This window comes from Typha angustifolia, chromosome 8 (genome assembly GCF_048772165.1).
Source record: "Typha angustifolia cultivar Huaian chromosome 8, ASM4877216v1, whole genome shotgun sequence".
NCBI lineage: Eukaryota > Viridiplantae > Streptophyta > Magnoliopsida > Poales > Typhaceae > Typha > Typha angustifolia.
This window is the reverse complement of record NC_133246.1, coordinates 4,357,584-4,383,411: the sequence shown is the minus strand read 5'-3', so window position 1 is coordinate 4,383,411 and position 25,828 is coordinate 4,357,584. Positions and strand designations below refer to the sequence as shown.

The 25,828-nt window shown below is 34.9% G+C and overlaps 4 protein-coding genes across 4 annotated transcripts; 1 reads left to right on the top strand and 3 right to left on the bottom strand.

Annotated features, from left to right (window-relative positions):
• The first annotated feature begins 2,614 nt into the window (after nucleotides 1-2,614).
• LOC140764489 (GDSL esterase/lipase At3g14820-like) lies at nucleotides 2,615-5,714 on the top strand. Its single transcript, XM_073103073.1, has 5 exons — nucleotides 2,615-2,903; nucleotides 4,483-4,613; nucleotides 4,727-4,948; nucleotides 5,088-5,340; nucleotides 5,412-5,714. The coding sequence occupies exons 1-5, from the start codon at nucleotides 2,615-2,617 to the stop codon at nucleotides 5,600-5,602; spliced, it is 1,086 nt and encodes a 361-aa protein (XP_072959174.1). The 3' UTR covers nucleotides 5,603-5,714.
• Nucleotides 5,715-7,011: 1,297 nt separating this feature from the next.
• Nucleotides 7,012-14,835, bottom strand: LOC140764721 (synaptotagmin-2-like). The gene is made up of 12 exons (XM_073103446.1): nucleotides 14,361-14,835; nucleotides 11,203-11,301; nucleotides 11,042-11,092; nucleotides 10,827-10,950; nucleotides 9,557-9,675; nucleotides 9,360-9,461; nucleotides 9,198-9,272; nucleotides 8,872-8,948; nucleotides 8,533-8,779; nucleotides 8,088-8,438; nucleotides 7,869-7,997; nucleotides 7,012-7,510 (listed from the first exon to the last, which is right to left on the bottom strand). Exons 1-12 carry the CDS (start codon nucleotides 14,469-14,471, stop codon nucleotides 7,382-7,384), a joined length of 1,614 nt encoding a protein of 537 aa, XP_072959547.1. The 5' UTR covers nucleotides 14,472-14,835; the 3' UTR covers nucleotides 7,012-7,381.
• A 1,372-nt stretch (nucleotides 14,836-16,207) lies between these two features.
• LOC140765866 (receptor homology region, transmembrane domain- and RING domain-containing protein 1) lies at nucleotides 16,208-20,352 on the bottom strand. The gene is made up of 5 exons (XM_073105157.1): nucleotides 20,105-20,352; nucleotides 19,787-20,020; nucleotides 18,382-18,465; nucleotides 18,070-18,285; nucleotides 16,208-16,700 (listed from the first exon to the last, which is right to left on the bottom strand). Exons 1-5 carry the CDS (start codon nucleotides 20,229-20,231, stop codon nucleotides 16,612-16,614), a joined length of 750 nt encoding a protein of 249 aa, XP_072961258.1. The 5' UTR covers nucleotides 20,232-20,352; the 3' UTR covers nucleotides 16,208-16,611.
• A 1,453-nt stretch (nucleotides 20,353-21,805) lies between these two features.
• On the bottom strand, nucleotides 21,806-24,659 carry LOC140765173 (probable amidase At4g34880). The gene is made up of 5 exons (XM_073104120.1): nucleotides 24,024-24,659; nucleotides 23,722-23,936; nucleotides 23,044-23,283; nucleotides 22,738-22,936; nucleotides 21,806-22,315 (listed from the first exon to the last, which is right to left on the bottom strand). The coding sequence occupies exons 1-5, from the start codon at nucleotides 24,549-24,551 to the stop codon at nucleotides 21,953-21,955; spliced, it is 1,545 nt and encodes a 514-aa protein (XP_072960221.1). The 5' UTR covers nucleotides 24,552-24,659; the 3' UTR covers nucleotides 21,806-21,952.
• Nucleotides 24,660-25,828: the final 1,169 nt, after the last annotated feature.

The following is a 25,828-nucleotide window of genomic DNA, read 5'->3' as shown; positions in this document are numbered from 1 at the left end:
ATAAACCACTACATAATTCAACTGAGTAAACTAGCATAATAAGTAATAGACTTCGCACACAACAACAAATTTTTGGAGTGTACGATGTTAGTGCCACAATTAATTCGTGCACTTTTAATAATTTCAATCATAATAAAAAAAATTTATAAGAGGATATAAAATCTAAGTATAAAATAAATTGGTCTACTCTGAATCTCAACCTATAGAAAATAGACAAGAGAGTTAAGTAAAATGTAAAATTGCCTAGATTGGTCAATAAAAAAAGCCCAACCCAACCTAAGCTCGGCGTGAAACCGCCCGAAGGCTGAGTTATGTTCTAACCTATTCAAACCAAGCCCGGTCCAGCCCATGGTTAATGGGCCAGATCCAACGATGTATAACTAGTTTTGTCCCCACAATCCCACTTGAGCTATTATATCGAACCGACGAAATGAAGTTTTTACACTACTATTTGGATAATTGGATATTATACCCCATCTTCTTATTGCTCAAATTATTCAATTTAATCACTCAAATATGTTCAAAGCCATCCACTTGAGCAAGCTACTCCAGGTTGGGGGAAGCCAACCGATTAAATCAACCATAACCCGAGAAGATATGCTGGCTCTGAGACCTCCTCATTGTAAAGAGACCATTCAAAAGACTTCAAGTTATAACTTCTCAGGTTAAAGGGCCAATTGTGTGTCTCTAATGTGTGTATATAAATATATATATGTGAGAGAGAGAGAGAGAGAGAGAGAGAGAGAGAGAGAGAGAGGATTTTAATATACGAGAACATTTTTGTTACATAATTGCTACTAAATTCCCATTCTTTCTTGAAGTTTAAATTATAAAATATTTATCACAATCTTTTCCTGAAAATAAGATGATTTTATCTTGTATTATGATATGTAACATTAGATAGCTTTCCAGACATTTTGAGCAATTTATACAAAGTTAAAATAGTCTTTTCTTAATCTAAATTCAGTTTCTAAAATTATAATTAGGCTAACAAAATGATATTTCTCAAAAAGCTTAATGATTTTTGGTTGCAATTACGATATGTTGAAGAATATAATGACAATTATATTCTTTGACAAGTTCTTGTTGGCGATTATAAAAGAAGCTATTGCTTTCGTTTCCATTTACGAATGGAGTTTTCATTAAAAAGAAAGACTTGCATGGTATACCACAAAAAACCCATCCTGCTCTTGGTACGACTTGACATATCTCTAGTCAATTAATCTGACCAGATATATCTCAAGTCAATTAATCTGACCAGGATAGCAACTAAAGAAAGCATTCCTCAAGTCAAGAAACCCCTATGACCCGTTCTGCAAGTCAAATCAAAGACAAGCATTCATACCATACGAAACACGCTTAGGCTCCAATTCATCACATATACTGGCACATAGTTTCTTCCCAAATGATCCTTTGTTTCAATCCTTTGAAGCATTACAGTAGGAACTGGGAGAAAATAAAAGGAAAAAGAAAACGCCATTCTAATTCTAATTCTCGTGTTTGGTGTGTCCGCGTAGAAGACAGGCAAAACCACTACGACTTCTACGGCCAAAGTCTCCGGAGGAAACATAAACGGAATACTCGTTGAATCACTTAGCTATATAAATCCGCTTATGCAAAGCCAAGTTATATCATTCCTCCATTTTATCATCCAATATTAACAATCTAAGGAGTATAGATAGAAACTTTGAGGAGATGAGTACGTTGAAGAGAGTGGTGATGGTGGAAGTGATGCTTCTCCTCTTGTTCTTCTCTGGTTCATCTTCTAGGGCTATGGCGAGGCCATTAGAAGAGAGGAGTTGGATTCGTGACGTTGGAGATTTAGCCCTCGAGTCTCTTCCACAAGGAAATTCTCCACCATCGACGCACTCGGGTTGCACCAATGATCCCAACAACCAAAGTGGCACGTGCCCAAGTACTCCGAGTGGATGAAGAGATTAACTTGATTTGATTTAGATTATTATAGCAGAATTATACGCGTATGGGAAATTTGTAAGATTATTTTTTCAGTGTGTTCATGCATGGGATTATAGTTTTCAAATATCGGTTTGTTTCTCAAAAGAGAGAAATGAGTTTTAAATTTGATGTCTGTAGTAATTTTAGTGGCATAAGACAAATGTACAACAAAGAAGAAATTAAGCAATGTTCTATACGATAAGATTTGGATATCCACATCCTTGTTCGTTATATAGTTGAGAATACATACAAGCTAGGACATTAGAAGGTAACAAATTGTTCACGTCCAAGCAAACAAATTATAAATATAACAACTTAATGTGGCGATTATACAAGGTAGGAGTTAAGAAGCCTAATTGAAAAGATAAGGCACATAACGAAACTTTGTTATTTAGTTACTTTGACCAACAATATTCTGAACCCTTTTATAGCAAACGTCTCAAGGACAACCGCAATGACCCAACGAACATTTCACCATGAACCCGTAGATTTCCCATATCTAATATCGTAGATTTCATGGTAATAAACTTAGGTGTATATATGTCTAACAGTTTCACCCACATCATTATCGTTCAACATTCCTTCTTATAAATATGCAACCCCCTTGTAGAGAAAAACCTACCAGGCTACAACAAAGCCAAGAGAGAAATAGTTAGAAATGGCATCCATCTCATCCAAAACGAACAGTTCTCCTCTCGCAGCTCTTCTTCCCATCTTAGTCGTACTTTTGGTCGGTGGATCTTTCATGGCTCAGTCGCTGGCGGCGAACAGCTCCGGCCCAATCGTGCCGGCGGTGCTAGTCTTTGGTGACTCCATCGTCGACACCGGCAACAACAACGAAATAGAGACCATCGTCAAGAGCGACTTTCGGCCGTATGGGAAGGACTTCCCCGGTCATATCGCTACTGGGAGGTTCTCCAATGGAAAGATCGTCTCAGACTTCGTAGGTACGTACGTGACGTGCATGGTAGTACTATAACCTTATTACCTTTTAGTAAAAAATTCCAGTGCTTTATAAAATAATAGTAATACGTGTAATACCCTATTGTTACCGTAGTACCACGTTCCAACATGGCTCTAAAACTAGCTCCAAATTTAAAGCTAGAAATATTGGTGCTTCAAATTTGGAGCCCCACCATGAAAATAAATCCCGGCTCCATTTATCATTTCAATCTTTTAAAAATACCAAAATTATCCAATAATTATTATATTCAATAATTTTAATTCCATTTGTATCATTTATTAAATAATTTAGTTAGTTAAACTGAGTATATAATTAGTTTTACTAATTGGTTTTTAACAAAAATAATACCATTGGAAATGTCTACCTTTAAAATAAGTCTAATATTAAATTATTTTTGAGTTAATATAAATTTAAAATTTTATTATTATTTATAACAATGAGTCTAATATTAAATTACTTTTGAGTTAATTTAAATTTTAAATTTTTTATTATTTATAAAAATGAGTCTAATAAATTGTGTGTCCTAAAATATAATTACTCAAAATTATTCCCAATGTAAATATTAAAAATTAAAATACATTAGATAATTTGGTCAAAAAAGAGAAGGTGGCTATTAGTTAATGATATGTAATGCTTATTTCGATGTTTATTTTGTATAATATAATTTCGATGCGTTTAATTAAAAAATTAGTAATTTAAAATTATTTCTGAAACTATTGAATAGTAGACTTATTTTAAAGATCTCGATGAGAGTTTTCTAACCATATATTTTTATTAAAAAATAATAATACTAAGATGACCTATTAAGTAATTTAAAATAACTAATATAATAATATATATTATATTATATATATTTTTAATATATATGGAGATCCAATGCACCGAGCTCTTGCTCCATTTTTGGCTCCATATATGAAGCTACCGTTAAGATGCTTATACCAAAACTAATTAACTAGCCATTTTTATGAAATTATCATCAAACTATTGCTGAGATCTAAAGCAATTTGAATGGCTATATATACGTTGAGATAGGAATAATTTTTTTGAAGATTTAATACACAAAGTATATAATTTTGAGAGCAAAATCATTACATATTCGCTCATTACAAGCATTGATGAGTGTCATTCAAAAGTATTATAGTACCACCTTAAATAAGACTGAACATTTCTTTCTAGGTTCTTATTTGTTGAAATAAATTTAATCTAATATGATACATATATATATTTTTTTTCTTATGGTATTCCAATAAGATAGGTATTCTGTGCAAATTCTCCTTAAATAAATTATAATTTGTATGATAAATATATATATTACTTTTTCTGAGTCGGTAAGACTTCAGAAAAAGAAATTTAAAAAAAAAAAAGAACCTCAGTAGTTTCTTTTGTAGTGAAGGTAATAGCTATATGAACTATCTAAAATTATAATTTATTAGGTTTTCTACTTGTTTCTTTGTTTCCAATACAGAAATCTTCAATTAGTCTCGGATCAAAGTTATTTAGTTTGAATTTTAATAGAATTATCCTAAGTAGTTGCTCGGTTAATACATCAAGAAATCTTGCAGCTTCAAGCCTTGGTGTGAAGGAGCTATTGCCACCTTATCTTGGAACCAAGCTCCGACCTAATGACCTCCTCACCGGTGTTAGCTTCGCCTCTGCCGGTACCGGATTCGATCCCTGGACATCGTCAACTGCAGTAAGTGCTAGATTATTATTATTATCATCCTAATTCTCACATTAATTTCTACACTCTCTTTAGGTATCAATCAATTAGCTAATAGCTTATATACATATTTATATACATATTAGATGGTTATATCAATGGACAAGGAAGTAGAGATGTTCAAGGAGTACAAGGAGAAGATCAGAACCATAGCAGGCGAGAAGGCGGCGGCGAGAATTATCAACGAGAGCTTGTACATAGTCTGCGCCGGAAGCAACGATGTGAGTCAGTTCTTCTTCAGGCGACTAAACTTGAGTATAGCAGAATACAGTGAATCTTTGGTGCAACTTGCTTCAACCTTTCTTCAGGTGATCCATTTCTAGATCCCTTTATAATCGTTAAGAATCTTACAACTATCTAATATTTAGATAAAGATGTGATCAGATTCTTCTAACTTGATTCGAAGATGACATTCTATCTACATATCATTTATATTTTCCCCTTCAGGAATTAGCGAACCTTGGGGCGCAGAAAGTGGGCGTCTTCGGCGTTCCACCGGTCGGCTGCGTGCCGTTCCAAAGAACAGTGGGTGGATTCCGCCGAGATTGTTTTGATGATCGCGATGAACTCTCACAGACATACAACGCCAAGTTGATCAAGGAATTGGAAACACTCAACACCAAGCTTAATGGAACAAAATTAGTTTACATTGACATCTACTCCCCCCTACTTGACATAATGCTAAATCCCCAGAAATATGGTAAGAATCATCAAAAGGTTAAAACTATTTTGAGTCTTGTTTATTTAACTCGCTATTGGATTGTTTCTCAGGATTTAAGGAGTCAACAAAGGGTTGCTGCGGCACAGGATTGTTGGAAATTTCCATTTTTTGTAACAGATTTAGCCGGGTTTGTAGGAATACCTCAGAGTATGTATTCTGGGATAGCTATCACCCCACACAAAGAGCTTATCAAGTCATTGTGGATGAGCTTGTTGAGAAATACCTACCTTTCTTGACCTGAGAAAGGCATGATACACATTGTTGGTTCGTGACCTAACAGCTCGAGCAAACTTCTGTGCCGGCTATTTATCTAATATAGTATATAACCTAGTTTTGATTCGTAGCATATCTTATTATCTATTATCTGTCCACTGTGATGCCGTTTGTGAGGGTTATATTATTAGAATGAATAGAGATAGATGAAATGCTTTTAAGATGTAAGGCCTTATTCACTTGTGAAATGAAACCAATTCTAGAATATATATTTTAATTTTTAATGCCAAACAAAAGAGCAAATACTACTAGTATAAAATATTCTACTCTTTAATTAAATATTAGTATAAAGAGTAATAATTATTGACATAAAATTAATATTAAAATAATAACGAGTAGTAAATTTATATTCAAAATTTGTGACATTTTAAAGCTAATAACTAAGTTACCCTTGATTGGATATAGTATAATAGTAATTTAGAATTATTATTAATTAATTTTTTTAAAAGTTGTATGGAATAAAAGAAAATAGAATGATGAATTAGCATATCATAAGAAACTAAATTATTATTTATTTACTGCACCAAAATAAGAAAACTTATTATAGAAGAAGACTATTTCATTCCACAAGTAAACAAGGGCTTTAGGAGAGGACAATATAGATCTGTTGAAAATTGAATAAATGTGATATTTACTACCGTTTTTATTTTATTTTATTTATCAACTTTTAATTTTCTCAAAAGAAAAAAAGGTAATTAACTCTGTGGAATAATGTACTTTTTCCGGTACATGTAAAAAATGTAGGAAAATTCAATTAAATTATTTGTTTTTTATTTTATAATTGCTTCGGCTCTTAGACGAGTTGATAAATTAACATAGCATCAGAGAGAGAGGTCTTAAGGTCGAATAACAAATATATATATTATCATCTTAAAACTTTGTATATTAAGAAAATCAATTCTGGCTCCATTAAACAAACCAATTCCACAACATAGCTCTTTAGAAAGCAGTGAGCAAGTTCTAGTCGCTTTTAGGTTATGAACTTGTCTTATTTTGGTTAAACATATAAGAAAAGTATCATAGTGACACGCAGATGGAAGTACTATGATCTTAAAATGAGAGTATGTATACATATTGCTTAGCTTCTGTCAAAATGTAAGATATGAAATTGGCTTTGTTGTTCAAGGATAGTGATATTAATTGAGCAGCATTTGACACAAGCAGAGTAAAGTAATATATCGGTCGTGCTTGAAAGGGATCGATCTTTTGATAGCTGCATTGGCAGACGCATCCAACGATGCACCGAACCAAACCCCAATCCAGTAATGGTCCTGCAAAGAGATATTTGCCATTGACACTATAAAAGAGTAAGGCAAGAGCATGATACATTTGTTAACACTACCACCATTGTTCAAAATCACCAATACTAACACAGAATGGAACTTAAACTCGGCTGCTACATCTTTATCTAATAGCTAAATAGTTCAGTTTCTACAAGAAAATTACCTACAAGGCCACAACCATTAGTTTGAAGCTCTGACAAACATGAATCTGATAGAGATAGGGAGAGCATAATCTGATCTTGTTTAAACTTACAACACCAGTCAGGCAATTTTCACAACCATGTCATGATTCTCAGAGAGATGCAGTAAAGAATAGATGGTAATAAAGGGATATGCACAGAAATGCATCTTAAAATTATTTCTATTTTATATGATGCAGTACATGACAAACTGGAGAACGAAAAATTGTTTTCTTTTCTTTTCTTGCAGACGGAAGAAGATACTTGAGTTGCACAGGCGATGTCTTAAGAATTTCTCCACCACAACTCAATTTGAATCCGGCCATTTTTGGAGTCAATTAGATTATACTTCTCGTTGATCCTCTTGTTGCTTACAACATCTGCAAGGCCAATCTCCACATAACCAAGTGTTTCCTGCAGAAAGAATTTTTTAGGTGACATGTTGAAATCACTAAACAAGATAGTATGTTACTTATTAACTAAGAGATCTTACGAATGACTAATGTATATGAGTGAAACTACCGTGCAAATTGCACAAATGTTGTTCAGCAAGGTCACTGCTTCTTTGACAAGATACATTTGGCAAGCACAACAAATGTAAACCAAATTTCCAAATTAATGTCAACATTACAAGACAAGAGAAAAGATATATCCTATTGTCGGAAGAAGCTGCTGGCCTATTCAATATATAGAGGGGAGGGAGGAGGAAACTGAAACCATCTGTCAAAACAACAGGACACCACAATGTAAAAGAAATGAATAGTTTTAGTACCTTGGAGTGTATTCCAATACTTGGTGGCCTACTAAGGACTTCCACATGCAACTTATCATTTGTAGGTGGTTCCTCGCACATAAACTCAAACTCTTCATCCCAACGTGGATCACGATTTTTCTTTATGTGCTGAGTTAGTTAGAGTGAAGGCCAATTTCATTAAGTATATAAAATCAGGAGTTAATATCAGAAGTCAGGTATGTTTAATTACTAAAATACCTTGGTTTTCCTCTCCTCGCCTTTGAAAAGGATCCTAACATATGGATTTGTGTGATGCTTTCCCTCAACATCTTGAGCTTCATGAACAGTAACAGCAAGCAAACCACCACCTTCTGGTGTACCTTTAGGAGCCTTTTCAACTATATCTGAATCATCACTTACATCGTTCCCAGAATCTCCTTTAAAAGGCTTATATATCAATTGTACGACAACCTGTCCACGCGACTTCTCATTCCGAGCATCGTTAGAATCCATGTTTTTGAGCAAATCAATAGTTAAAGATTTTGGCTCGTCAGGAGTAAGGTCTTTTAATGGAATAACATTCATGCCCATCTGCTCATGTTTCCCAACCTGCACATGAAGAACATTAGTAAATTAATCATAGTGAAAATGTATGCGATCAAGTGTATATAAGAGTTAATCAGGGTGAGAAGGAAAACTATGCCTGTTCCCAGTCATAGACATGAAGCTCCAAAGCTTGAGATTCTGGATCTTTTACTGTAAAGGAAAATTCCTCACCCCATTCAGGATTGAGGTTGCTGTGCTTTATGGTCGTCTTCTTTGATGGAAGTCTATCATCAGTAAGCTTTAATTTCACATATGGATCTGATTTGCCCATAAAATCTTTCTTCTTCAGTTTAAGTGCACGAAGAACATTAACATGTAGTATTCCAACAGATTTCTTCATACCTCTAGAAGTTCAATGATCAATAAAAATATTAATTCTCCGACCCAAGGTGATGTTTCAAAAAACAAAACATAGAATATCATAATGTAGAATTACGCTGTAGGATCCATGAGTGGAACTTGTAGGACTTTAGGCCATAGGTACATATTTGCAACCTGAGTCTTGATAGTCTCCTGTAGAGGACTCCATATTGGTAAATATAAACGATAAAGATAGAGAACAGAAAGTGAAGAATATCTTAATTCTGATAAACTAGTAAGTTGGCCCATTGCAGATATAATGCAGTGGGATTATAGTTTTCATGGTCAGTGGAATTGTAGTTTTTGTGGTCAGTGAAATTATAGTTTTTGTCGCCATATGCATGGGACCAAAACATGAACAAGACGTAGTGAAGCAACAACAGTATATAAAAGGGGAAGTACCTGAACAAATCTGTAAAGACCAGGAATCGACATGACATCTGCTCCAAGAAGTTTTAGTCCAAAGTCAACATGTGGCTGCAGAGATGAACATTATCACTAATAGGCATGTCAGTGTGCCAAAATTTATTATAAAAAAAAAAAGGAGTTCCATTTCTTACATACCTTCTCCATGAGAGAAACAATGATTGTGGCAAAACAAGGAAAGCTATAAACCAGTGGCTTCAATGTAATGCGTGGTAGAGCAAAGACTTGCAAATCTACAACCTATAAATCATAAATGGAGACAAGTTTTAAATTTAAACCACAATTAAGAGGCTCTCTAGCTGTTGTGCTCCATATAGGAAACAACAACGACAAACCTGTGCTGTTGCTTTCAAGCCAAATGCCTTTACTACAACTGTGACATTAGGATTTCCAGCCCATTTTATTGATGGTTCCATGATAAGCTCTTTCTCCTCTGTTATGTAAACCTTCATTCCTGGAAAATGATCAAAAGTGTAAACTATGAGAGCATATTCTTAAGTAAAAGGGATGGAGTCTGAGAATAAAATCAGTCCTATGTTGTACAAGGTAGGATAAGGACAACAAAAGTTAGCATTATGGAAAATCAGAAATGTACCAAAAGGCTCAATCATGAATATTTGCATCAACAGTTGAAAGAAAACCAAAAAGATTATTTGTATATATAAGGAATCAGTGTAATATCCACGAGCTTGTTATTCGAAATTGCATACCGCAGCTCTATACAAAATTTTATCTTTCTTTAAGTTTTAGGATAGCCAACAAGCGATCCAATAAAACCTCCTTTATCCAATCTTGGGACCAGTTTTTGAAAGATATGACATTTAGCGCACACAAGCAGATTTCTAGGATATTAATTCCATAAATATGGACACTATAATATGTTCTGAGTAGTAAGACTTACAGTAAAGAAGTACCTTTAGAAAATAAGTGATCCATATTCAAAGAATTATGGACAGAGGACCTTTGGAGGAAGCAGCAAAACATATCTTCTCTTTTCGTTCTCTCCATAAATAAATGGATGCTTATGTTACGCAAATGGTGAAATATGCACTTTTCAGATGGTAAACATCTCAAAATTAAGTGAATAAGTATTACATGCCTTCTATAAGCAAGAACTCAATTGAGAATCTCATGAATCAGGTAGTTTCAGACCTCAAGATTTCTCTCTAGTTCATAAGAAGAATGAAGCTATTACCTAATCTGTAGGTTTCGATAACACATTAAGTCATGCCTAATCATCATAAGATGCATTAAAATGTTTTCTACAAGTTCCTTGAAATTAAAATTATATCTAACATTTATAACAGTCAAAAGCTGCATATGACTGTCCACATCATATGCATCCTATAAGATGTTGAGCAACAATAAAAGCAAATATATTCAGGTCTTATTTCAAAACAATAATTTCTGATTTACAGGATCATGACATCATACTTGAGGAGACTAAAGGCAAGCTTTCACATCTTTATGGGCAGAAGCAAGTAAAGAATTATGTCATCTGCATTAACTATGGGCAATAGATAGATCTTCAATATAGAAAGTGCAAACCTGCATATAACTGCAAGGAATAACCAAAGTTGGAACTGTAACCAAGAAAAAACTAACCTTGAAAAGTTGGCGGTAGAGAACCTAAGGTCAATGTTTCAAATTCCACTGATTCAATTTTGTATTTTGCAGTATTCTCAGCGATAATTGGTTTAGCAATTTCTTTTGCAGTTTTGCATATTGCCTGCAAAATGGGATATTGTTGCAAGTAGCAAATAATCACTTGAAGCTTTACATAACTGAGAACTTAATAAGAAAATAAATGTCATACAAACCTTATCAAGATAAGGCCACATGAGTTCGATAAACTTGTTTAGCCAATCAATCTTCAACACAAGAGAGAAAGAGAGTTAATAATTAATGTTGACTGTAAACTTGAATAGACTATAACAATAAGAAATTGCTTTAATTCTACAGAGTTACTGCATCTACGCACTCTATCAAAGTCTGGATTTTTCACCCAGTAAGGAATTTCAGGAAGCATGCGCTCCAAGGATTTCACATCTAGTTCGACAAGTGGCCTAACTTTGGGATCCTGATCAAATCATCAATAAAATAATAAGAATAGCTTGTAATCAATGTGGCAAGAAAGGCATCTAAATATTTAAGAACCTAATGTACAGAATTATTAAGTGGAAGAGATGACCCAACAAATGAAGCTTTCATATAGCTAATTTACATTGCAAATAGAAAACCAGAGACTTATAATTTCTCATAATAATTAGAATATTAATAAGGTTAATCTGTCCATTAGGGGTCAACTTTGGTGTAATCACGCAACCACACGAAGGGTACAGCTGGCCTCATGATTTCTTTTTCAGAAAATTTGTTTCATAAAAATTATCCTATGTGTAACCACAAGCAAAATATCCTTCAGAAATAGGAAAGATATAATTAGTGTAAGATGAATACCCAATAACTGTATTCTAGGTGCGCAAAATGTTTACTCGCTCAACTAACATGAAGTCTATGACCATGGCAATGCATAATCATTTCTCATTTAGGCTTCTCTCTGAAGATGTAAAATCATGCAATAATTTAAAAAGGATGTGCTTGGTGGGGACAAAGTTAATAATTCTTTATTCTAAATCATGAAAGTTCACATGTTGCCTTTGTAGGTCTGGGATTGGGACAAGTTCAAGAATGTTTGTTTTGGGAAAAGAAAGAAATAATTCATAGCCTAGGCAATCAGACAGATAGATTGAGAGCACCAACACAGATGCTACTGGAGTTCTTTACTTTTCCTTATACTGTTTCAAGATTGACTTTCTTGTCCTTGTATTCACATAATTGTGTATGTTTCCTGTTCTACAGGTAACACAACCACTGGATCAAGAAAGAATACCACATTGTCGACAAAGAGAGATGTTTGTCTCTTACTAAAATGTACTTATTTTTTTAGAACCCTTTCATTTTAGGAATAACTTTTTTACTTTAGAATACCACCATTTATCAAAATAACAGCTAAACATTATAATAGCATTATTCTAGAATATAAATACTATACATCAAAATTACATCTTATACCACACACTAATCAATTACTAAATACAAATCTCTAAGGGAGGGCTCTTTATTTGGGGCCCAAAGGCTCGAAATATAGAGTCAAGAGCCGGTACACTCAAATACATCAGGCTCTATATTTATTATTTAATTAATATAATATATAATTATATATTATATTTTAAATTACTTAATAAATCCTCTTAATGTTATTATTTTTTAGTAAAAAATATATGGTTAGAAAACTCTCATCGATATCTTTATAATAAGACTAATGTTTAGTAGTTTCAGAAATAATTTTAAATTACTATTTTTTTAATTAAACGTATCAAAATTATATTACACAAAATAAAAATAAAAAATTTAAAATAAATTAAACAATTTAATATTAGACTCATTTTAAAGATCTCAATAAGACTTTTCCAATAGTACTATATATTCTTAAAATTGATTAGCAAAATTAATTATATATTCAATTTAACTAATTAGATTATTTAATAAAAAATATAGACGAAATTTAAATTTTTGGATTGAGCTTTTGTAGGGCAAAAATGGAATTTTTAAAAGTTAAATAGTCTGGAGCTGAGCTCCAAATTTTTAGATGGGGCTCTAAATTTGGAGCTCCATTGTAGCTGGCTTCAAATTTAGAGCCCCATTTGAAGCCCGATTGGAGCTCCACCGGGCTCCAAATTTAGAGTTTTGAAGCTTGGTTGGAGATGCTCTAATTTACCTCTGGTATTTGTTTCATCAATATACATTATATCAAATCAAGAGTATTATCGTAATTGGATAAAAAAATAAAATATTTTTTCCATCTTATCTTTTACTTTATATCATATGAAAGGTAATTATTATATCCTTATTTTAGAATATTAGTGAACCTATTTCTATAATAAATTCCTCGTTTTGGTAATAACAAGTAAAAATTGTTATTCCTATTTCAACCTTATTCCATATGTGAATGAGGCTTTAAGAGTTAATTATATCCAGCTCCCCTAAACTATCACTGTTTTCTAATTATATTTCATGAACCTTTTTTTACCATATAAACTCCCCGATCCAAGAAAATTCTTAGCTCAGAGAGTCCATATAGTTTTTTTTTTTAATTGAGGAGTCTGTGTAGATATTTCTTCTAGTTCAAGAATTTTATGTAGATAATATAAAAATTTCGAGGATGTATGTGAAAAACGATGATAATACAGAAAAGCTAAGTGTCATCAACCCTTTTTTTAACTTAAGATCAGCATATTTTTACTTATGCTGGCTTTGCAAACCTAAATGCCTAGTATATATGGAAACAAATAATTTGCCCTAATAGTTGGATATTCTCCATTCTTTTCGGTCCATTCTGATTATATTAATTACTATTTTTGTTTACTCAATTACAGATACAGATTGAAGCTTTGTAGACAAACAGATGACATCTATTCTGCTCAAAAACAGATATATTTCCTTATTCATTATTACCTATTACTAAATGAGCAGTCAATTGGAATAATTTAACAAGTGCTTAAAGACTTCCTCAAAAGGGTATCAATGGTCCAGTCAGAATCAAGCAGATTTAAAGCATTCCTGAGGCCTTACCCGGTGACTGGATGTAAAAAGATAAAATAATGAACAACTCTAATTAAATGTTCACTAAAAGAATCAACGAAATTTTATGGCAAACAGAAGATATCTGGAATACCCAGGCCCTCAACAATTCAAGGATTGGAGAAAGCAATATCTATGCAATCTTAACCCATTTCCAGAGATACTCTTTCAATGTTTCGGAGACACTCCACAATGGCACATCCCTCTAAGTAGTAAAACTAATACTGATGCAATTTAATGAAATTTACCAACCAAAAGCCTTTTTATCTTCTAAATGCACAAAGAATAGTTCATGATGGTTAATTTTCTTACTAAAGTTCGTTTTTTTTTATCAGTTGATGTTGTTAATAGATGAGAACTCAGTCAATCTTTCACAGCTTGCAATAATACGATGCACCATTAGTCACACTATCCATCTACAGAGCAGAAATTAAAGAAATCGAATGAGAAAATTAACAAGGGTTTGAAACTTTCCAAGAAAAATTGAAGCAGTAGTACCTTAACATCAGTTGGCTGGTAATAGATGAAGAGATAATACCCAATAACAATCCCCGCCGTGACGCCAAACCCAAATCCAAAGAAACCCAACACAGAACTCAGAAAACCCATCTCTCTCTGCCCTCAATCCAAGAGACCCAACAAGAGAAGAAGAAACAAAACTGGAAGAAAAAAAAATCCCCCTTTCCCAAATTTATTTAGACAGAGGAGGCCCAAAAGAAGAATCAGTTGGAGAAAAGGAAAGCGGGCGCCCAAAAAGATCTAAGTTTCTATCAATGGCGTCGAAATCCGCAGCTTTCTCAAGATTGGATCTTGGGCTATTCCCGCGAAGGAAAGAAGCGTAATGATCAATAAAGATAGGCGGATGGGGTGGCGAGTGCCCATTGAGCTGGGCTTGTCGGCAACGCTCGCATTGGAGGTGGGGTTTGGTTGTTGGGGAATGGTGATAGCAACCCTCCCAATTTGCAAACGCTCACTGCTTGGGTTATTCAACTACTGCTATTAATTTATTCGCTCCCCGGATAACCACCGCTGCTTCTGGATTCAAATCAGCAGTAAATAGGAGGTGGTAATAAAGTAGCGAATAAGTTGTTGGGGGTCAAGAGAAAAAGGCCTGATCTTATCCGTTTGCGTTATCTATGCTTGGATTATATTAAATCTGTGGTCATAACTCACAAGGCGTTTCATTATCCCCCAAATAACCTAACGGTCGCACCACCAGAATAAGAGAAAACTTCGGATTAAATATCATGACGGTAAAATTTTGTTTCTAATGGTTGTATCATAACGTAACATAAAAGGTAATAAATAATTCATAGTTAGGTTTGCAACATAATGTAATTCACTTCTAGCGTTATCTTATTCTCTATCCACGTTTCACTTCACTCCTTTGGTTTATACACAGTGACAGAAATATGAGACAAAGAAAATTTAAATAAGTGATAGATAACGACATATTCTTGAATAAGGCTCCAGTATTGCCGACGTTAAATTGGAATAGCGCAACTATATAGTATCAAACTGTTTAGCAATTAAACGTCATAGAATTAGTCGACGCACCTAAAGTTTTCATGCATTTTTTTTACGATATAGCTATGATTAAGAAAATAATTAAGCTGATTGTGGAAGGAAAAAATCTTGGATCACCATCAAGTGCATATCTTTGGTTAATTGCAGCAAAAGCCAAGGCAGCGTATAAATAGAATAATTAGTAATCTTAGTTGGCCCCAGGAACATTAAATGGAATATAGTACGGTTTATATATCTACAAAGCAAGAATAGTGACATGAGACTGTGACTGGGTGACACATTATTGAAGTGCCTGCCCAAAATATATTATATTAAAGGATGCTTAGTTTGTGGTGATCCTGAGTGCTAAAGATTTTGAGAGCAACCTCCCTTATCGTTTTATTAGAGGTTTGCAAGCTGCCATTTTGGCTTAGCTGCTAGTCTTGCCGACATAACGCCAATGCATTGCATCTGTCCAATAATTTAATAGCACATGCATCTTAAAACAATGATCAACATTAAAACTCTCAGGTAGAGGGAAAGAAGGTTTTGAAAGATCTAACTTATCCTAGCAAAGAAATGGAATTGTGACAGGAAATAGCTAGAAAAAAGAAGCTACTTGTCACCTCTCTTATGCTTCTGCAGGGAATGAAGGAGGTGCGTGGGGTTATCTAGAATTCATTAATAAGATCAACAGGAACTTCATAGCGAAAGTGATACAATGAAGCAGGAAATGGAAAGAATGGTGGATGAAGAGGACTACATCAACAGAACTATACAAGAAAGGTATCTCATTGTCAAAATAAAAACATATTTAAGAACAACGGCAGACGTGCAGATGCGGTGCAACTTTTCAGATCTATATAATCAAATTAATATATTCTCTCCACATTCAATAGATGCTTCAATACGAGAAGCATAAAGGAAGCTATTTTCATGAGACAGACATCACATCACACGAGAATTCTTAATGCTGTGAAGAAGGTCAGGCAGCTTAACTGCTTCCTGAGAAGGGGATAATCAACTCCTTTCCATTTTATCCATGTCTTGCGTACTGTGCTTTGCTTCTGCAAGTGCCATGTCTTGAAAGGAATAAGATTGATAGGGAAGGAAGCAGCTCTGAGAAGCCATAGAAAAACCTTTCTGCATATGAGAGATGAGGAAAATCACATCTGGAGTGATCGCCAGTAGTTTATGTTTTCACCAAGCTTGATGAAAATTCTGGCATGCTTAGGAAGATAGCTTAGTCTCCTGAGTTTACTTCTTGCTTGCACACTGGGCAGAATGTGCCCCATTTTGTCAGCCATGAGTCAACACATATTGAATGAAATTCTGCAAAAGAAATTGTCATAGCAAAAAGAAATGGGAAAAAGACACTTTTTCCATTTAAAATTTAAAATATTAAATAAATAGGCTAGTTAAGCTAGCTGACCAATCAAATACAGAATCTATGGATTTCCAGTAATGCACAGAAGTCAAAAGAGACTTTATTCATCTTTTCGGAGGTATTTGTACATGAAGAAGATGCAAGTATCTCACTTGTCATCTGTGCTTTAGGCCTTTTAGCCCAAAGCTCGAAGTTTACTCTCTTTTCACATTTTCTTCTATTTGCATGAAATAGAAGAAACAGTGGCTGGGAATCCAGGACTCCAACCCAATAGATTGAAAAAAAAAACCTTCAATAGTATGGTTGCATCTAGGGGGTGTAACCAAATTGGGTTTTAAATGGATATGTAATTATAATATCCATATCTGATCTATTTCTTATCGGATTATTTTGGACTTGAATCAAATTCAAATTCAAGCGGATAACATAGTGGATTCAAATTCCTCACGAATAACTAGTATACTATGAAATAAAAAATATAACAATCTTATTCTAAAGCAACTTTCGGCATTCAATTATGATAGTTTAATAGTTAAAAATTAGAACATAATATTTTAATCATCTGACAAAAAATGATACAAGCTTAACATATTAAGCAAACATAATAATAGATCGAAAAATTATTTTTTGAGAGACTCAAGATTATTCATACTTTATAAAAGTTAGAGTAATCCAAGACTATTTATATATTTTAAAAATTGGACTACATAACCATTGTCTATGGCCTTAAAAAAAACTATATATCCATCGGAGCTCCGATTAATACTTAGTCAGGATCCGTTCCAAATGCAGATCTGATCGGATCCGAAACTATTCAAACCGAATCCGACCCATCTATTATATGGATCGAAAAATTGAGATTCAACTCCGAGTTAGTCGGATTAGGAGTGGATTCGATAAAGAATAATTTGGATCTGGTTACACTCTAGCTGCATCTACATATAGCTCCATGACTTTTGATAAGCCCTATATATCACTTCCTCTTTTTCCATTACGAGATATGACTCATGTGCAAGTGTCAGTAAACAATGTTTTAAAGCACCAGAATATTTATGCAAACTGCAAAAGTTTAAATTGCTAATCTCACAACTGCATACTTCACGATTTCTATTGAATAACCATATATGAGAATTCTTGAGCATTGTAAAATGACCAAGGACTTTAAAATTTTATTAGAAGGCTGCCAGGTTTAATTTAACGTACTAGGCCCTCACCATCTGTCTCAACAAAAATCCATCAGTTATTTAAGGCAAAGTTCACATTTAATGCATTCAGGAAACTTTTAAAAGTGATAACTCAAAGAGTGCATCTTACCATGTAGACAGGGCAGAACTCTAAGCATTTCCCCATCTTTGTAGTCTTCGAGACAGATAGCACAGGTCTCTGATATTCTCTTGCCAATTAAGCAGGCAGATTTGAAAGTGAAGCTAGGAAGTATTTCCACTGCATGTCTCTTCATACTAGGTGGCCGGTTGTGGATTCCATTCCGAAGAAGCCGACAATTTCGAGCAAATAGAAAAGTTGCAAGAACTGATATGATGACAACAAGAGAAACAAAAGAAATTACCAACACCGTCCCAGCAGTCTCATCAATTGAAGAGTCTATACAGCATTCCCCATCTTCACCTCGAGCAAACTTCTTCAAAGTCTCTCCTGCCATCTTTGAAACAAACACTGCATGTATGTTTATGCCCGCAGAGTTCCCAATCACTAAGAAAAGAAACAAATTTGGTAATGGTAAGGAAAGACGAAAACCAAAACCAGCTAAGCAGTCCTATGATATGAAAAAATATAGAAACTACAACCTTATGCAACAAAGATAGAAGAAATTATTTTTTATTGCACTACCAACTAAGAGAGCACCATCTCTCAACAGATGAGCAGTTTAGTTTAATCCCAAAAAATTCCACAACACACATATGCACATTTAACAAAGAATACTATCCAAGAACTTGCATAAAACAAAGGCAGATAAGTGATCACATAAACTTTAACATTAGTCAGTTGTCTTTGATGAAGTCTTACTACTTTAGCTCATGCAGAAGGAGAAGTAACATCGACTTTCCTTTAAATTCTAAACCTTACTATTTATATAGCAATATAAGATACTTTTATTGAATAAATGGAAGGATCATAAAATATCTTAGGATGACCTCAAGAAATGATCACCTCACAAACTGAAATAGAAAGATTATGCGCAAGGCTCATAATTTACTTTGGCCTCTGGATATTACTGAAAGAGGAAGATAATCTGAAATGTTCATAGTCAACAGTCAACAATATAACAAGATGAACAATTTAATTCAACTTTAGAAGTATGACAAGCAAAGAAGGGAAGATGAGCAGCTGAACAAGTGAGGAATAGAAGGGTGCAAAAGGTTGTTCCAAGACTTCAATGTATCAAGAAGTTTCCTGACATTGCACAAAATATCTGAATCATCCCATCATGACTCCTAGAATAATAATCTTACTCAGTTATTCTCTAAGTGGGCTTAGTGGGCTTAGTGGTCCAAAGTGACCTAGAAGAAGCATTGCATCAACATGCAGGCTGCAGCTACCTTTTCCACTCATCTTAAAGAATACTAGTACTTGCTACAAAGCATAAACATGGACACGGGTCACAGAGATCAAAGAAATCAAAGAATGCTTATTCCTAGTCTCATACGACAACAATGTCTTGCAATATACATCATTTTCTTTATTTATCTGGTTGTTCCTTGTTATAATCAGGTAAAAACACATGTATCGCCGCACATTCATCAACGAAAATAGTACACTTAACAAAATAGTACACTTAACGAAAATAGTACACTTAACACTAGCCCTTACTATGTCACAAGCTCCAATTTTGTTCTCTTTCAAAACCATAAAACCAAACCTAACTGGGGAGATGGAGAAGTAATCACCTCCAATCTCATTGATTCAAGGCTAGACTAAAAGAAGAATCAGAGCTATCATCATGAACATTTTCATTTAAAAAAAAATCAATTTTCCGTTAATTAAACGAAGCAAAATGAAATCCTCTACTCACTGGAGTACAAGCTGCTCTTCTCCTGATCATCATTAATAATCGTCGCATCGAATCCACCGTCCTGTGCAGCCCTAATCTTCTCCTCGAAGCTACAAACCCCCCTTGCGATCAGCACAAACCTTGCGCCGCCGCCTCCCCCGCCACGGCTCCCATTATTCCTCAGCGGAGAGCAAGCATCAACCGGATCGGCGACGTGCAGAGACCCGCAAATACCCGAAGCATCGATCGGAGCGGCTGGAATCAAACAGAAGATAAAGAAATTGATAGGAAAGAAACAATTTGAAATCGCAACAGAGTAGAAGCGAAATGGCGAATTACTGAATCGGGCGGGGGCGTCGAGGAAGGTGAAGGAGAAGGGCTTGGATTTGAGGTGGACGAGGGCGGTGGAAGAGGGGAAGAAGAGAGAGAGGAAGAGGACGGAAAGAGGAAGAGGGCGGTAGTTCATGTCGTTGGGAGATTTCTTCTTCTTATTCTTCCGTTGGGTTTCATCTCTCTTGGATTGGGTCGGCGACGGAGGCCGACACCTGGGATTTGTGGGGGAGGAAATGGGTCGGGTTTGGATCGGTTCGTGAACATAGATATGGATGATACGGTTGGGTTGATTTAAAGATTAATCAGACTCTCTTTGATATATGTATATATATATATATATATATATATATATAATATATATAATTTTATGTTATACATATTTTCACATATTTATGTGTTTTTTAGATTATGAGCGTACCTAATAAAAACAAAAATTCTAGAAAGTGTACACATAGAATATAAATTTAAGACGATAAAAATTAATTTGACCCGATAATTCGATATGATAATTTAATTTTTAAAATGTTTTGAATTTAGTTTAATCAAATTTCTAAACGAATAATTCTTAATTATTTAATGGGTTGTGTTTGTATTTATTATTTCATATGTTTAACTCAATTATAACCCGATCTATAAACTCATTTATAACATGATAATTTATTTATAACACGATAATTTATTTATAAGCCGACTAACATATTTATAACTAAAAAAATATGTTTATAACCTGCAAAAATTTGTTTATAATTTAAATAACTTATATAACTTTTAATAATTTGTATCACTGATAATCGATTTATAGTCCGTATATAACTCTTTTTAATAAATGAGTCATGTTTGCATTTGCAATATCATAATCAGATCCTATTGTGTGGGATGATCAGTTAATTAATTGGGATGGAAATATGTAATTAATGAGGTCTATGTGCGTGTATTAATTTATGATCCCCTTCCCCAAAACTACCAATTTTTTTAAATTTTAGTTCATTTACTTCTATTTTTTAATAGGATGAGAATTGCACTTCTCATCTTTACTGCAGGCTACAGCTAAATGTCATCATTAATTATCATAATTATCTATTTTCAACGAGTTAATTTTACTAAGCACTGTTGAATCAAAAGGCGATCTTAACATATACTTTGATACCTTTCTTCACTCGGCGTTTCATCAACCAAACACATGAAGCTGATAAATCTACTTCCCACTCTACTTTTGTTCTCTAAATCCTCCTATAAATAGGTGGACTTTTAGAAAACTATCATTTTATTTTCCTTTCTTGTGCTCTCCGTTTCTAAGAGTCAGCTTGGATAGCCCAATTCTCATAGTATTATGTGGGAATTTGATTTTTTCTTAAGAAAATTTAGACCATAGGAAAATTTTCTCTTGTGATAATTCTCACTGAATTTTTTTCCCACTCTCACTCCATTCTCATCTCTCCCTCTCCATATCCTATCACCACTCTCTTCTCTCCTCAAATTCCTCATTCCAAACACCACCACCACCACCTCCTCCTCCTCCTCCCACTGCAATCTCCTTTTTTCACCACCATAACCTCAACTACTACCATCACCAAAATTTCTTAAACTATTCAAACATGATAGAGTAAATCAATCCAAAGGGAAAAAAACATCACATAGTTACACTTTCAATTACTACGTGTTGAAATTTCTGAGTTTTTTTTCCCTAATTTACTCAAACAGACCCTCTGAGAGAAGGAAATAATTAAACTATTTTAACTTTAAAAATGAAGCGGTAACCGCCATTACTAGTCATTTTTACAGTGTGTAATATTGCCTAAAAAATTACATGAGAAATAAACAATATTAAAGTTCTTATTAATTGTCTTAGTATTATTACAGTGTTTTGAATAAGGGGGGTTCTCGCACTAATGTAGCTTGTTCGAAAGCATAAGAAATCTCAATCAATTTCGGTTCTGAGCCCTTTAAACCACCAAAGCAGATGACAAAGGGAACTCCATATTGGTCATACCCTGCTGGAACACTGATTCCTGGGTATCCACCAATTGCAAGAATACTGGTAGCAGTTGAATCAGGTATCACTATTATGGCATCCAATTTATTCTTGGTCATCAACCTCTCTATCCCTTCCATGGAGAGCTGAGCCATTCTGGAGATTGCACTTCTCTCAGCAACCCCAATCCCACTAGTGTTTTGAGCCATCAGGAAGATTGTTTGCCCAAATTCTTTCAGCTTTTCCTGCATTTGGACACTACTATTACCAAGACTTGATCAAATGCCAACAATCTGTGATCTTTTTGGATGTCACTGGAAAAAAAACTCTAACCTGTCTGCCTATTCCTCTGAAGTAGATATGCGCACACATACCCCTCAAAACAATTGGATTGTGCATGAAAAACCCTTAAAGATCCTTTAAAGTTTATTAATTTTGTAGTGCCAAAAGTATAAATATTTCTATGCTTTTCTGCATAGAGATATCAGATAAGGGCATCTTTATCTTTTTGTCTGTTAATTACTGAAGATTTTAACTTATACTTGCCAAAAAGTAACACCAAGTTTATCCATGCAAAAACTAAAGTTTTGAAAGTTATAAAACATACGGATTTTAGAAGACTGCACTCAAAAACTTGAAAACAAAAAGAAAAGGAAAACACTCATACCTTGATTTTGTGTTTCTTGTTGAAGGCTATTACATCAGCAAGAGACCTAACAGGAGAGGAGGGCAATTGTTCTAGGTAGATACCCAATGATAGCTTAAACTCAGCTAACAGTGCAACTAGTTCACCACTTTGCATTGCATCAAGGATGATACTCACATTGGCAATCTCGAGATTTTCAATCAAGACAGCACCCCTTTCCCTACCACATGTTTCACCAAAATGCAGGAAATTTTGATGCCATGACATTTGAATAAAAATGGCAATCTGATATTTGGTTGCTTATGCATGCTGAGTATAAACTAATACCTCATTGTGCTGAAATGCTTCTCAAAAACTTTATACTGCACAGACTTCCTCTGGTTTTCAAAGAATCCCTTCAGGATTCCTAGTCTCTTGCCCTTTAAGCCTTCTATGTTCAAGAATTGCTTGTAGCCTCCCTGAGGAATATATTTTGATGCTGCCAAAGTTGCTTCTGCATCTTGTGGGTCATACCCAACAATAGCATCCAAAACATGGACAGCATCAGAAACTGTTCGACAAATGGGACTGGATCACATACATGATACATGCTTCATCAGTAATCATCACCAAAGTAGCTCATCCGAAAATAAGTAAATTACAGTTTAATCTCCCTAGGTTTTAGCCCAATTTCAATTTACCTTTTGTGTTTCAAAATTAAGCACTTAACCCTTCTGTATTAAACACCAAGTTACAACAGTTAGTCAGCTATTAATGGGAGATATGAAAAGATTAACAACCGCACACAAATTCAATGTGATCTGAGGATGTGTAAAAATAGTTTAGTCACTTACTAACTTGTTTATGGCGAAAAATATTAGCGTCGATGAATCATACTGATTTCAGCTTAAATTGTTGAAAAGTTTAACATTTGCAATCTAGTGTACAACATAGAAATTAAGTGCTTAAGTTTGAAATACATCAAACTATTAGTGATCAAAATCAAGATACTAATTTTGAACTTACCCAATTGTGTCCTGCCTTGGAGAGACAGGGATGACCCCAGCACGGCAGGTGAGCCCCACCGTGGGTTTAATCCCCACCACGGAATTCGCGCCGGAGGGGCAGACGATAGACCCATCGGTCTCCGTCCCGACGGTCACCGCCGCCATGTTCGCCGCAGCGGCAATGGCGGAGCCGCTACTCGACCCACATGGGTCCGCCGACAACACGTAGGGGTTCTTTGCATCAATGGAAAATTAAAGGGCTTACGCATGGATCCAGTCAAATTATGCCAAAAGATTGGCTGTAAAGCGCAGAAAACCTACCCGTCCCTGCCCGCTTCGCCCGCACCATCCGTTGGGGATCGCGAAATCCCGGAAGTGGGCCCACTCGCTGAGGCTGGCCATGCCCAGCACCACTGCCCCCGCCCTCCGCAGCCTCCGGACCACGCCCGCGTCACGTGCGGCGGTCGAGCCGAGTAAGGCCAGCGAGCCGGCGGTCGTGTTGAGCTGGTCCCGGGTCGCGATGTTGTCCTTCACGAGAACCGGGATCCCATGGAGGAGCCCTCCTCTGAACTCGCCTCGCCCGCCACCGCTACGTCTCTCCGAGTCGGCCCGGCTCGCCCGGCCCAACGCGGCGGGATTCACCTCGATGACGGCGCGGAGCAAGGGGTTGAGGCTGTTGATCCGGTCCAAGTAGTACTGCACGAGTTGCTTGGAGGTGAGGGTGTTGTTCTTGAAGGCTTGGTGGATGTTCTCGATGGTTGCCTCCTTGAACTCGAATCCATAGATGGTAATGTTGGAAAGTAGGAGTAGGATTAGGATGGAGAAGGAGAAAGGAGGGAGAGGAGCCATGGTGTTCGAACGGCAAAGCTCGGGCTTGAGGTTGGACCGTTGGAGTGGCTGAATTTTGTCGCGGGCTCTTACCGTTTAGAAAAGCTGCTGCCCACGAGATCAGTTGCGAGTAACAATATTTCAGATATTACTTCTTTTTTATCCCTTGCCAGAGGTTTCTTCCCATATAATTAGCGGTGAAAACTGATGGGATATGGATATCATATTCCGATTTATATTTTGGGTTTGAATACTTATTTAGATACGGATATGGGAAGGATCAGAAAATGGATCAAATAATCTTTCGATAGAAAATCATATTTTAATCCGATGTGGATTAAATGTTAAATAAATTATAAAACTTATTATTTGTAGACAATTAAAATAAAATATTAAGAGTTTTAAAAAAAGTTTACATCTCAAATACATATAAATTTATTGAAATTAATCTCTAAAAATAATATAGAATATATTATTACTAATAATATTAATATTTACTATTTGAATAAGTAAACTAAAAACGGTAAGCTAATAAAAAAAGTATAAGGGTAAACACATATCCTATATTTGTATCTATATTCGAAAAATTATATTCGACTCGTATTTATATTTGAGTTTTTTTTATCTATATTTGAATTCGTATTTGGGTTTTTCTTAAAAATCTCATCCGTATTCGAATCCTATACGGGACCCAAAATATTTTATTTAAATTCGATCCGAATCAAATCGGATAGTGGGTTAAGTCATAGTTAATCTACCCAAAAATTTTTATTCCCTCCACTTTCTCTATTCGCCTTGTCTTATATGTCTTTGTTACTTGTCCAATTCCATGAATATCGAACGACCACTCTCCATCTTCAAACCCTTTTTATGTGCACCATCTCACCTCTCCCTCCCTCACCATCATCTTCTCTAACCTCTTATCCTTCATCTCTCTTGCCGCCTTAGCAAACGTCTCCTACTTCCAATGTCACCTTCTATCGCTACCGCCGACTATGGTCTCATGTTTGACCAAGATGGACATAAGATAGGTTGATTAGAAAATATATTTAAAAACACTTAATTCATAAATAAGTATGTTTATACGTGAACCAAACGTAACCTTAGCACTAAATTAGTTTAGTTGTTTATCCAAAAACTTGTTTAGGGTAACCTATTTAAACTCAATTTTCTCTATCTTATCCACTTCCACCCAATGTTTTATATTTACCAACAAAATTTATTTACAATTTTCCTTTAGAAAAATATCACCTTAATCAATTATAATTTAAATTCTAATTTCCCTCCCTCTCTCCTCT

Coding starts and splice junctions, on each gene's coding strand:
- LOC140764489 (XM_073103073.1), top strand. CDS start 2,615: ATGGCATCCATCTCATCCAAAACGAACAGTTCTCCTCTCGCAGCTCTT. Junction 4,614..4,726: donor CCTGGACATCGTCAACTGCA/GTAAGTGCTAGA, acceptor TATACATATTAG/ATGGTTATATCAATGGACAA. Junction 4,949..5,087: donor TTGCTTCAACCTTTCTTCAG/GTGATCCATTTC, acceptor TTTCCCCTTCAG/GAATTAGCGAACCTTGGGGC.
- LOC140764721 (XM_073103446.1), bottom strand. CDS start 14,471: ATGGGTTTTCTGAGTTCTGTGTTGGGTTTCTTTGGATTTGGGTTTGGC. Junction 9,676..10,826: donor TCTACCGCCAACTTTTCAAG/GTTAGTTTTTTC, acceptor ATCATTTTCCAG/GAATGAAGGTTTACATAACA. Junction 7,998..8,087: donor GCGAGGAGAGGAAAACCAAG/GTATTTTAGTAA, acceptor TAACTAACTCAG/CACATAAAGAAAAATCGTGA.
- LOC140765866 (XM_073105157.1), bottom strand. CDS start 20,231: ATGAACTACCGCCCTCTTCCTCTTTCCGTCCTCTTCCTCTCTCTCTTC. Junction 18,466..19,786: donor GAAGAGCAGCTTGTACTCCA/GTGAGTAGAGGA, acceptor TTCTTTTCTTAG/TGATTGGGAACTCTGCGGGC. Junction 16,701..18,069: donor AGTTCTGCCCTGTCTACATG/GTAAGATGCACT, acceptor TTTCTTTTGCAG/AATTTCATTCAATATGTGTT.
- LOC140765173 (XM_073104120.1), bottom strand. CDS start 24,551: ATGGCTCCTCTCCCTCCTTTCTCCTTCTCCATCCTAATCCTACTCCTA. Junction 23,937..24,023: donor GGCGAAGCGGGCAGGGACGG/GTAGGTTTTCTG, acceptor ATTGATGCAAAG/AACCCCTACGTGTTGTCGGC. Junction 23,284..23,721: donor CCAAGGCAGGACACAATTGG/GTAAGTTCAAAA, acceptor TATGTGATCCAG/TCCCATTTGTCGAACAGTTT.